Source organism: Thunnus maccoyii, chromosome 17 (assembly GCF_910596095.1).
Source record: "Thunnus maccoyii chromosome 17, fThuMac1.1, whole genome shotgun sequence".
Classification (NCBI taxonomy): Eukaryota; Metazoa; Chordata; class Actinopteri; order Scombriformes; family Scombridae; genus Thunnus; species Thunnus maccoyii.
In genome coordinates this window covers 15236873-15249861 of record NC_056549.1, presented here as the reverse complement: position 1 = coordinate 15249861, position 12989 = coordinate 15236873, and the positions used below count along the sequence as shown (strand labels likewise).

At 41.1% G+C, this 12989-nt stretch overlaps 1 protein-coding gene across 2 annotated transcripts; it reads right to left on the bottom strand.

Annotated features, from left to right (window-relative positions):
* Positions 1-6372: 6372 nt before the first annotated feature.
* Positions 6373-11759, bottom strand: sox7 (SRY-box transcription factor 7). Of its 2 annotated transcripts, XM_042390357.1 has the most exons (3): positions 10135-11759; positions 9161-9760; positions 6373-8106 (listed from the first exon to the last, which is right to left on the bottom strand). In XM_042390357.1, exons 2-3 carry the CDS (start codon positions 9390-9392, stop codon positions 7133-7135), a joined length of 1206 nt encoding a protein of 401 aa, XP_042246291.1. In that variant the 5' UTR covers positions 9393-9760; positions 10135-11759; the 3' UTR covers positions 6373-7132. The 2 variants fall into 2 exon arrangements, with proteins under 2 accessions (XP_042246291.1, XP_042246290.1); XM_042390356.1 differs by having other exon boundaries at positions 9161-11759.
* Positions 11760-12989: the final 1230 nt, after the last annotated feature.

Genomic DNA, 12989 nt, shown 5'->3' with positions numbered 1-12989 from the left:
ATTTTCTCAATTAATCAGTTAGTAGTTGGTCTATAAAATGATACAAAGTGTTGATCACTGTTTCCCAAAACCCAAGATGCAACCTATAATGCCTTGTTCTTTACCAACCAACAGTCTGCAAACCAAAGATATTCAGTTTACTATCGTAGAGGACTGAAGAAACAACAAAATATTCACATTTAAGAAGCTGAAATCTGAGAATTCTGACATATCTTCTTTAAGAAATGACTCAAAATGATTAATCGATTATCAAAGTTGTTGGCGATTCATTTTCTGTCAAATGACCAATCAATTAATCAACTAACCGTTGCAGCTCTAATTTTTTGTAGGGGGCACACTACACTTTTTTTTTTTGTAGCCATCTCCAGTTTGTGTATTTATGTGCCTCATATAGTGTTGCATATTTGTGAGACCATGAGTCGAGAATGTCATTAACAACATTGTTGACAACATTAACCCTCAAAATGTTGACGACAGCGATAACAACAATCATCCTGCTGTGGCTATTTACTGCATTGCTGAGGCTAATGTGAGACTCATTCGGCTTATGGAAGTAGCAAACCCACATCCTGGAGGATCTAGGAGGCGGTCTCAAGATTAAGACGATGAAGATGAGGAGAGGAGTGGTAAGACATTCAAGTGGTGGGATGAGACAGCACTAGGACTATGACTATCACAGTAACTATGACAGTGATGCCAGCTGCACTCTGTATGAAAATGAGGATGATGGTGACGATGATAACGTTGAAGAGGAGAACCCACTGCCTGGGCTCTCTGGAGTATCGAGGAAGAAGGCAAGGGAAGATTAAGAAGAAGATGAACAAAGCCCCCAAAAAATCAGACAATAACACAATCCATGATGACAGACATTGCCAGAGACTGTAACTCCTCCTCTACACCAACCACAGAACATCCCCTACATTATATGTGCAGCTTCACTTCTACATCAAGGCAGGTTTCAACTGTAATAGTCTCTTTTTTTTACCAACTCTTCTGTCAAGTCTACTTTGAATAATTAGTTAGCATTGATACAATTCACTTTTTAACAAATGTCATAATATTAACATTCAAATATTTGTTTAATAACCAAATACATTAACCAATTCTTGTATTGCTACCTGTAACACAGATTAGATTTAAACATTGTTCAAACATTGAAACCAAGTCATTAATAATATTCTACTGCATGTGTTAAACATTCTCCAAGTATTTTCATCATAGTTTACCTTTGATTAAAATAGAAGGCACCACGTTATAACCAATCAAAATCAAATCATAGTTTCTTTTATTTAATAGTAAAACAGTGCTTTTTTCTTAAGTTGTCGTTATTTGAAAAAATAGTGCTAGGAAGGCCGTATTAATATAAATCCATACATGATTTTAGATTTGCAGCACTTTTAAAGCAGATATAAGATATTTTATGAAATGAGATAAAAAAAAATGTAAAATTAAATAAAAGGGAAAGAACAATAATGCCACAAAAACATCATTCAATCATTGTTAACCTTAACTGTTAATTAAATATAACTATTAAAGGTAAGTTTATCAAGAAATCCTTTTGCTTTGCGGCAAAGAAAATTTTTATGAGGGCTGATCTTGTCTGCTTCACAATCTGATAAGTTTGTTACATTGTATTGCGACACGAATTTTATGCAGGATATTTGCTGAAATATTTAAAACTTAACGGCTCTCAAAAAGTCTCACAAGCTGTCATCAGGCAGCTCGGTCATTTGCTTTGTCTATCCTCCACAGTAGCTGTTAAAAGGGGCTTTCTCACACAGCTGAACTTATAACATCACTCATCTAAATCATTAGTGCGTCGGCTTTTCAGGATGCATGCTGAGTAAACTCTGTTGGTGCAGGACGACGGGGTCAGAGCCACGATGGAAGCATGTAAACCCACTAAAATGGAAAAGACGGGGAGTGACTTAAGATCAAAGACATCTTCCTTGCCCTTTAAAAAAAGCAGTGTCCAAGTTCACTTAATGGTCTTGATTAACGTATTTCGTTATCTAATTTATAAAGAGAAAACAGCAACATCTCAGGAGATGACCATTTTCTACAGGCTTTCTAAAATTAGCAGGAATTAGCCACATTATTTAGAATTTCAATCATGTCTCAGTTTTAATACCCTGGTCTAGATTAAATCTAGCCGTCAGAAAATGGACACATTGGATTAAATATTGTAATTAGTTCAATTAAAACATGAATCAAAGTACGTAAAGCCTCTCCCAGTGATTCCCACAATACAAGATCACCCGCGGAACAGATAAGGATGTTCTATCTCTTAAATGGAACAACCACATTGCAATTAGGAAGCACAATAGGAACATCCTCCTCCACATTGAGGTGAAGAGTTACACCACCCCAGGGAGAATCTGCAGCAGTCAAAAACAAGCCAGATAGCGCTGCAGCATACATAGAGCAAGCCATAGTGCAAGCCATATTAGAGAGAGAGAGAGAGAGACCAGTGTAGGCCATGCTGTAAAAATAGGACATCCACTACAATTTTACACTGATTGTCTTAAAAATATATATAAATCTGTGTTGAATGAAAAGTATTTTATAACTTTTTTCACATCACTGTTCCACTTTGGGTGGTACAGGCTGATTTCACTTTGGGTAAAATATTTTAATACACAGCTAGTGTTTTTATGGGTAGTTTACGGAAATGTGCATATTTTTGGAAGGAAAAGCATTTTTCAATCCTTTCTGCAGTACAGCACAAGCTTTCCTGCCTGCGCCGATTTGGTAATCAGGCCGCGCTTAAATGGAAATCTAGCCTTCTCCTTCCCTGGGTTGGCAGCCATGTGCTGGCCTCCCTCTGTGCTTTTGCTGGTCGCCTGTATCTGCTTAGAACAGGTGCCGGATCCCGCTCAGCTGCAGTATTCACAGCACAGGTACGGGTGGGAGGCCCTTGGCTGCTCGCACAGTCCCCCAAGTTTTCCAGGGGTCCCCATCTGTGTCCCCGCACATCCTCTGCCACATGGCACCTGTCCCTCGACGAGTCTGGTCCATTCTTCGTCCGGCGACGTACACGCCTGCCTGCCACCCCACACTCTGCCTGTTGTTGAGCCACAATGAGATGAAGAATAGCTGCACCCATAATCCCTTGCTGTGAGATGTGTGGGTTTTTTCCCCCCCCTTCTTTTCCTCCTTTGGCCAGATTTAGGGCCAAGTAGAAATTGTAAACAGGTTATTATGCTGCTGTAACACACTCCAACTGGAAATGCACTCCAACAACATTTAGTATTTACTGATGTAAGTGTGTCTTTATCCGTCACACAGGGTAGTTTAATTTGGTGTTAAGTTCACTGTGTTTAGTGTGAGGAGGATGTGGTAATGGGTTTGTAGTTCTCTGTTTGCAAGGTTTAACAGGAAAAGACCTGATTATTTCATCAGAAAGACTTGGAACAATAACTTTGCTCTGCTCAGCTGCAAAAAATGGCTTGTGGTGTATGCAGCTGCTACATAGGCTACATAGCTACTTATAGGTTTTATAATCTCAAATATTAAAGGAAGTAATACACGGTACCTCACTACTAACCTAAACACAACATAATATATCCAAGCTTGTAGGTTTAAAGGGCATCTCTGTCTCAGACATTAATACGCCTCAGTCACGTAGTTCAAATCAGCCACTTCCTCTTGACCTACACTTAGTACGCAAGGAACGTCATATAGCAGAAACGATCGACCTCTAGATGTGACGTGATTGGACGCTCCCTCGCTGGCTACACAATGGACGCTGGACCAACCAGACAGTCGGCCTCCTCCATGCCTCTGGAGGACATGATATTTAAAGTGATCACTGCTCACCTCAATCCCAGCAGATGGATAATACTTTACACAGCTGTGCAAGCTCTGGCCCCGTCCACACACACCGAGCCTCAACGCTGTTACCTTGACAGTTGGTGTTAGACCACCGAGTTGTTTGTTTGCCCAGGGAAGTGACATGACGGCAGAGAAGGAAATAGGAAACATAACAGACTACCTGACAGACTCATTCCACAGGCTTGACCTGAGACTGGAACTGAGCCAACCAGCAATCAGAGAGAAATAACAAGAGGAGGCTCTTTTGTTTGTTCAGCCTATATCCTTATATTCGCAAATATTGTAAATCTTGTGATCCTGCAAGTGTGTAAGAGATGCAATTTATAGAACGGATACTATGTTCTCCCTTACAGACAATTCTTGCATGTGCGTGTGTACAAAGTGCACTGTTGACACAGTGCGCAACAATGTCATGCCGCTGTTTGTTGACATGTTATTTTCTCTTTCCTCTCTTGTTGATTTATTGCAGCTAAAACAGCAGCGATGGCTGTCTTTGGTTTTCAGGAGAAGACTCTCGCTAAAGGTTATGATGACAATGAGTCAACTTCTAGGGAGGAAAGGATTGAGGCTGACAAGTTGAGTGTTTTGCCCTCACTTCCCGAAAACTTAAAAGTCAGAGGATCCGCGCATCTCAGCAAATACCTCTATAGGCCTTCTCTGGAAATCTCACAGCAGGGATTTTGTGCACTTATCAAAATCAAAAAAGTGCTATTACCCTAAGGAAATGTTAACTAGTCAGTGCTTACTATTTTATCATTGCAAACTACTGAATACTTAATGGTTTAGATACCAAATAGTGTTTTTTTTTTTTTTTTTTATCACAGTCTAAAACCAGCAACACTATATATATAATTTTAGGAAGTGCAACAGCTTATGCCTGAGTTGAGGTTCTTGTGTGCAGTCTAATGTGATGATGCTTTGTTGACGCTTTGTCCTTGTCCATGTTACAGTGTCCTTCCCTGAGGTGGTAGATGTGACTGTTGAAACATTGCAGGGCGTCTTTACCAAGGGAGTCTGCAGCAGCACCCTGAGCCGACCCTGACAACTCAGTGACTACTTTCTCACCCCGTATGCCTGGGGCACCACCGACCTGGCTCCCGCATCCAAAACACAGTATGGTTGCACTCAAACGGACCCTCCACAGAGTTTTGAACCCCCACAGACACAAAGGGTAATGATTTAACCCCAAAGAAATGAGCACAACATCACCCAGCTGCAAACATTGGTACATGATGAATGTTGTCATTCTGGTCAGTTTAATCACATTCACAAGTGCCATGAAGGTGTGTCAAAAACACAAGATCAGGGTTGAATATGTGTGCCAAGAAAGGTCATTTTTGGGTACATTTGTTCACCACAAGCATCTGATTATAGAGAATGAAAACTGTTTAGAGCTCAGTATTGTGTGCATTTGTGTGGCGTGTCTGCATTTTTGTGGTCAAGGTAGAACAAGGCAGGTTGACAAAGCCTCTCCTGAAAAATGGTGGGTAAGTAAAGACGGGTAAGTAAGATGCTAATCAGCACGGCAGTGTTTCCTCCCGCTAGCTGAACAGCGGGTTCCCTTCCCTCTCTCTGGCTCTTTAATGCAGGGCCCAGCCAGGCCCAAACATCCTGACGGAGAGAGGCTTTTCCCTTATCAGTCAGGAAACACCGCTCCTCCGCCACATCCTCTTTACAAGAAGCACGACTCAACCGTTCCCAAAAAATGCAGGAAGACCAGCCAGACTCCAGGATTTGTCAAAAGCCCCCCAAATTCCTTTTATCGAAAAAGAAAAATTCAAGAGAACAGAGAGGGTGAGAGGGGAGGAGTGGAGAGGAGAGAGGAGAGAGGAGAAAAAAAAAAAGAAAAACGAGGAGGGTGTAAAACAGTCAACGAGGCCTCTGGATTTATTTTTTTATTTATTTTGCACAGATTACGAAAGGTCTGCATCAGCAAGATATAACACGGGGTGAGGGGGTGGGGGTGGAAGGAGTGTGCGGTGGGATGGGGGGTGGGGGGTGGGGGTCCAGCATGCCTAAGAATGGCACCCAGAATAAGACTCCAGGAAAACAAAAGACGGTTGAGATGGAGGCGGGTGGCGACGGCTGTGCCTGTTTTACACTAATCCTCTGAACCGGGATGAAATGAAAGCGAGAGGAGACGGATGGAGAAGGATGATGGAGGGTGGAAAAAGCAAGCAGGGGAGTGGGTGTCAGAATGGGCCACTCGCAGTACAACAGTTAGACAGAGCCCGAAATAGAAGAATACATGGTGTGACACTTAATTCAAAGATGGACAGATGATCCCTTTTTTCCATTTGTGTATGGAAAATTGCAGTGTTCAAAAACTACTAAGCAGTACATCCTTCTTTTTTTGTTTTATTTGGTAATCTGACTGTGTTGATTACCTGCTACATATGGGTAGAAATGTGTTTCATCTGCTACTGCACAATGCCTTTTAAGTGTATCAATTATTACCAATACTCCTGATAATAATGAAATAATAAGAAGTCTTTTGTTGTGGTATGTTTGTGGATGCATCATCCAAGTAGCAACTGATTTAATATAAAAATTTCACTTTATTTTAAATTATTGTCTTTCACAAACCTAAATCAGCATACAGTTATACTTACCATTATTATTTTTCATTGTAGAGGTTATGATTATATATTATTAAGTACTTGATAAGAAGTATAAACGCCTTTTTTCTTCATTATACAACGTCTTTGTTAAATTGCATAAGAAATGTCCAACTAAAACCTCATTCAATTACAACTACTGAGGTAAGACTCCCAAACTAATGAGAGCAAGAACATGATAATACAAACATTCGAATGGAAAGCGTCGATAGTAGCATTACAGTTAGAATTTATGCGAAACATCAAAGGACTTAAATTAGCTTCTAATGAGCATCTGTACACGCCTCAGTGGCAACAGTAACTGGTGACATTTACAAGTGGACAAGAAGTCTTTTTCACGATTGTTCTTCTGGTTTGGAAATTTCATGACAACTGGAGGTGGCATACTATATAGTGTTTTGTGTCTGCATCCCTGAGGTGTCCATCTCCCTTTCTTCACATTCCTCCGATTGCTCTTTGTTCTTCCCTCGGCTCCAGACAATCATATTGCTCAGTAATCAGTTCAGGTTTTAATCGTGATGGGATGAAGATGCTACTCAGGGGAGATTTCTTCAATGGAAACATAGAAATATGTCTCTTATTAGCACCCAAGTGCAACATCACCCCAACTCGACTTCACCCATCTTAAACCCTGTAGTGTCTCTGATCAGTCACAAGTGTAATGGGAGCTGCAACCAAGCTTACGAGATGCCATAGTTGTTGTAGTAGGCCGCCGTTGCGTCCGCCAGCACGGAGATGAGGCTGGTTTCTGTGGTGCTACTGGGACACGCTGTGGCAGAAGCAGTGGCGGCAGACGCCACCTGGATGTGTCCCGTAACAGTCATGCTGCTGCCATGCTCAGGGTGGAACCCGGTCCCGGTGGAGTTCAGGTACTGGTCAAACTCATTGCGGTCCACCTCACCCAGTAGTTCAGCCTGGCTCAGCTGGTCTAGAGTCTCCAGGTGACCCTGTGTCTCTGGTGGGGGGGACAGTTGACCCAGATGGCCCTGGTGGAGCCCATGGTGAATCTGGGGGAAAGATGAGGTACTGTAGTAAGACAGAGGAGGGCCGGGGATCAGTCCTCCGCTGCTGCCACCAGTTTGGGACATGTGAGGGATGTGACCTATGTGTGCGCCCCCACAGTGGATTTGGGTCTGAGTGTAGTCAGTGTGGTAAGGGGGCGGGCTGCCCATGCCATTCTGGTGGTGCTCATCTGGGGAGCAGGAGACGGAGGAACTTCCAGACGTGGAGTAATAAGAGGGGGGTACATGCTCGTGGTCCATGGCATCTAAGGGGGACATCTCAGGAGGAGTGGGCAGGCCGTAGGGGTAGGTGTCGAAGCTGCTGTTGGAGCCGGCAGGGTCTCTGAAGCTTCGGACGCTGGGCAGAGCAGGGCTGGGGCTGGAAAAGCCACCGCCCACACCATTAGAGCTGCCCTCGTCTTTGTCAAGGGAATGACAGAGGGCCCGTTGGTCAGGCAGGGCATTCTGATCAGGAGCCAGTCCGCTCAGGAGGAAGCCAGGGTCCACGCGCTTGCAGATGCGTTTCAGCTGTTTCTTCCGGCGAGGACGGTACTTATAGTTGGGGTAGTCCTGCATGTGCTGCACCCGAAGCCTCTCTGCTTCCTCCACATAGGGCCTCTTCTGAGGGGGAGTCAGGGCCTTCCATGACTTGCCTGTATAAAGAGGAGATAGCAGAATTTTACATTTTGACTAAAAATTCCTGAATAGGGTTCAACAAATTGAATTGCAATTCACTCTTGCACCTTTTCTTTATTTCATATCTGTAATCAGCAAAATATTGAAATAACTGAAAATCTTTTTCTCACACTCAATTTCTACAGCTTGTAAAATATCCATAAAAATGTTCACAATCATTTAAAAAAGTTGTAGGTATACTTCTTCTATTGGACAATTAAGATGTTAAATTGATGTTAATAAATGTAGAATCACAACATATTTCCCAAAATTATACAAAAGAAATATATCACTATAAAACAGAAATAAGATAAATCTGCCTCAACTTTCTAAATATTTAGAAAACATTCCCTATTTTTCATTTACTTCATGGGTGCGTGACAATTTTTTAAATGAAAGGAAAAAACAAAGCTTTCTCTACCCTCAACATTAAACTTATTTTTAGTTGTTAATTGTATTTAAGACGCGTAATGAATACTCCATTTTAGATAAACAAAGTGTGTGTATCGCTGTTCTCGAATTGGCCTAAAGATGATTTCCGATTTGCTACAGTGCAGAATTTGGAGATTAACATTATAAGCAGTGATCTAAGTAAATCCAAAGCAAGATGATACATTTATATCCTTTCCTCTGCCTTTACTCTCTATTAACGAATTTTACGGGTTGGTAACCTAAACTTCTGAAATTTCGTGGGGTTTTCAGGACGCGCTTCATAGCTACAATAAATGGTTGAGAAGTTTAATTTACTCTAAGACAAATTTGTAACCCACTAAGATAAAATACGTAGTTTTTTTGTTTGTTCTTAAAACTTTTGAAAAACATTTTTTTAGATATAAATTTACTTATCACATTGGATTTTGAAATAACTTTTAAAAACTTTTGTTTAAACAGCCGAGGCCTGAATGGTTGTAGAAGACTGTGGAAAACTTTATAAAGTAGCAGTAATAGTAATAATAGTAATAATAATAATAGTAATAATAATAATAAAAATAATAACAATAATAATAAATCTTTCAATAACTTTCGTCTCACCCAACATCTTGCTGAGTTCGGCATTGTGCAGATCTGGATTTTGAACCGCCAGCCGTTTGCGCTCATCTTTGGCCCAGACCATGAACGCATTCATGGGCCGTCTGATCCGCGGCTCCGGCGCCTTGTCCACGGGGGTCCTGTGCGGGCCGTGTCCATCGGGCACGTCCCCGTCTCCTGGAGGACACTCGAAGGACTCCGGCCACGACGAGTACGCGCTGATGAGGGCTGCCATCTGCGCGCTCTCTCCTCTCCAAACTTAAGATGCGCTTCTCGCTCTCTCTTTGACAAGTTGTGTGTTCTCGCTCTGAGTACACTCTATGGGCTAATCAAGGCGCTGAAAACATATAGAAATTGCTTCTTCTTTTTTTTTTTTTAAAGAAAAAAATCCAGCGAGATCACTAGAGCTACAGGCTGCAGTCAGATGTCAGTGCAGGTTTGGGGAGAAAACACAGATGTGTTCAGGCAGCGGCTCCTCCTTGTGAGTTATGATTCAGTCTTTCCTGGTGGATGGGGGGAGCGCTTTATATTTGAGGAGCAGGTTCCAGGAGAAACCCCGGAGGACTCTCGGCTCCTCCTTGATTGCAAGTTGAGCCCCGTGAACTAGAAGAGAGAGAGAGAGAGAAGGAGAGAGAGAGCAGCATTTCAACGCCACTAACTACTTAAACTGCGTGGCCTCACAACAAAACAACACTTTCCACTGACAGATTTCTGTTGATCTAATAGGGCAAATCATAAATTACTCACTGGGCAGTTCATGATTATTGTTTTTTGAACAACTGATCACCAATTAACAGTCAATTGGGCTAAATCCAAAATAGGACCATAGTTAATCAAACAACAAAACACGCAGTTATCTTGAAGGAAACGTCACTGTTTTTCCACTACATTCTCTGGTTTCTCATTGGTGTAGTGACGACGAAGAGGGATTTGGCAACCTCGGTTATTTTTTTCTCGTCAACAAGGAAAAACCTCACCTGACAAACTTCTCGAACCTGTTCTGCAGTATTCTTAACGACATCAAACTCCACAGGTTAAGTGAGGTTCTCCATTGAACTCCACAGCGTGACATGGTGTCATGGTCTTAGCATGTAAAGAAAAACACTTACATTTTAGTAAACGCCTATTCTTCCTATTTTAGTAACAGCATAAACATATACACGTTTTTTTAAGCATCTCAATGCTAGAGCCTATGTCAACACTACACTCATCCGGAGGAGGTAAATGTCCTCTTTTTTTAACAGTTTGGGTACAGATCAATTTTTGGAACCTCTGAGCACATCTGTGAGTGAGAGCAGAGATAACCACTGAACACACACTACAAACAAATCAGTTTCCTTCTGTGGCCAGAGGCGGGTGCATATCAAATCCAGGAGTTCCTGTTGACAGGATACTCTTGGGCTGCAGCCATGGAGTAGCTCACACTCTCACACACAAGGGCAAGCAGACACACACACACACACACTGCTCGAACACACACACAGCCACTGATCACAGGTCAGATACTATCTCACCTTGTAATATTTATGGAGGGAGTAACCTGGCTGATTTTAACTCCATCCTTCCACTTCACTGAAATTTAAGAATTTCTAACTTTCAGTGAGAGCTGGTCCAAAGGCGCATTATACACATCTTTTGGTCAGTAGTGCCTCCCCACCCATCAAACTGAAGTGTCAGCTTATAGCTTTGTGTGAAACTTGCCCCTCACAGGAACAGGATACGGCACCTGAAGCCACAGATTGTGCGTAGAGCAGGCACATCAGTGATATATAGGGCCACACTTCCTCTTGCCGTTCTGACACGGCCACATTGATGTGCTCTCAGTGTGCCAGTGAAAGTCAACGTGTGTGTACGTGAGCTGATGGAGGCCCACGATTGCACAAGAGTGCGTGTACATCATGGTATAGACAGCAGACTGTATGAGACAGAGGTGACAGGTTTCACACTGTATTTGCAATTTGGAATTTAAACACATGCAGGTTCTGAGTCGGGGGGTTTCTAAAAATGACTAATAGGTCTACGTGTGAACTGCTGTGTGGGTGGGAGCTGTATCAGCCTGCTGTCGTTCACCCATTCAGTGTATAAGACATGTGGCTACTGGAGACTTGTGAGAGGGATTTGTGTCTTTGTGTTTGTTTGCTGTAAAAAGGGAACTTCAACAGAAACTTCACTGACACATTCAAAAAATTTTATGAATGACTTCCACTGTTGCTTAGTATTATCAATCCCTATCAACTTGCTAAGCCTGATTCATGCCAGATGTATCATTATAGTAGTTTTTTCAAAAGTGTGTGTACAATTATGTAAATGGTAGTAGTTAAAATATTTATACTGTATATTCAGAGATGCATGTGAAGAATAAATTCAGTTGGAGAGCCCAAATTTTTGATTCTAACTCAATAAAATATCAATATTAATTATTACATGTTTATTTTACACTATTTTAGCTTTTTCTTGTATCTCTTTTATCGTGTGTGGATGAATGATTCTGGTAATATATTGAACTATGTAATCTCCAGCTAATGACTGGATTGTATACGAGGACAGGGAGAGAAAAAAATCTGTGCACCTCAGACGCTTACAGTAACAGTCTCCATTTCCACGATGAGCCAATCCAATTTTTTCAGTTTTCGGTGTAAGAGTGACGAGGAACACTGCTCTGTTGTGACGGACAGCTGTCGTTTCCTCTTCCCTCTGACTCATAAAATCCAGTCTAGTCGCTAAACAAGACAAGCTTGTTTAAGATTTTGTCAAGTGAAAGAAAAGATTTCGTAACCTCAAAAGTCATATTTGTAAGTGGCAAGTGTTGAGTGTTGTGAAAGTTATCTATGTTGAGCAATAGAAATCTGTGAATTTGTAATATTTTCAGATCATCGTCATGGCTCATCGGTTCACATACAGCGGAGGTAAATGGTATTCTCATCACCCCTATTTCCTGTAAATATATTCAGCTACATTTCACGTCAACTACTGTATGTAGGATGAAGAAAAAAACAAAAACAATGAAACATGTATGCAGGACCATTTGGATTTATTTTACAAAAGGATTCATTCTGGTTAAAGAACCAAAGTTTGTCTGATTTTCTACAGCTCATGGATGTTAAACAAGTGTTTTCCAGATTTATGGCCAAAAATAGTCAAATTATATCTGTATTAAGTTACATAACATCAAAGGAGACTTCTGTGTGCTTTTGTTTTACAAAATTGACTAAGCAGGATCAGTTTAATGAACATCAATATGATTGGTTTCATTTTTAAAAAAAACAAATTTAACAGAGATGGTTAAAAGTAATTGACTAGAAAGTAAAATCTGTTGCAATATATTGTTTAAATAAATAGTAATGTTAATGCATGTAATGAGATAGTAACCAAAACCGGACATCTGTAAAAATGCATTTTGGTTTGTTGTATAAAATAGGGTAACATTTTTTCCCTGAATTGGTTGGTAATATTTTGAAATCTGGACCCTTTTTATTCAATATAACATGACAGATTTCAGCACATCAGTCTCATCTAATTATTTTAAATCTGATGGAAAACAAGCTTGGTTAAAAAATTGTCGACTTATGACATCTCTTAATACATTGTACACATTGTGGAGACAGCCACAAAGAAAGAGATTAATTCATCTAATTGATCAACGAAACAGTTCAACATTCTGGAAAATATGCCGATTCTTTTTCCAGAGAATTAGATGAGAACAGTTAATATAAAGCTACAGCCAGCAGAGGTTAGCTTAGCTTAGCTAAATGTTTAGACTAAGGGAAACAGCTAGCCTGGCTCTGTCCAAAGGTAACAAAATCTGCGTACCTGCACCTCTTAAACTTACTAA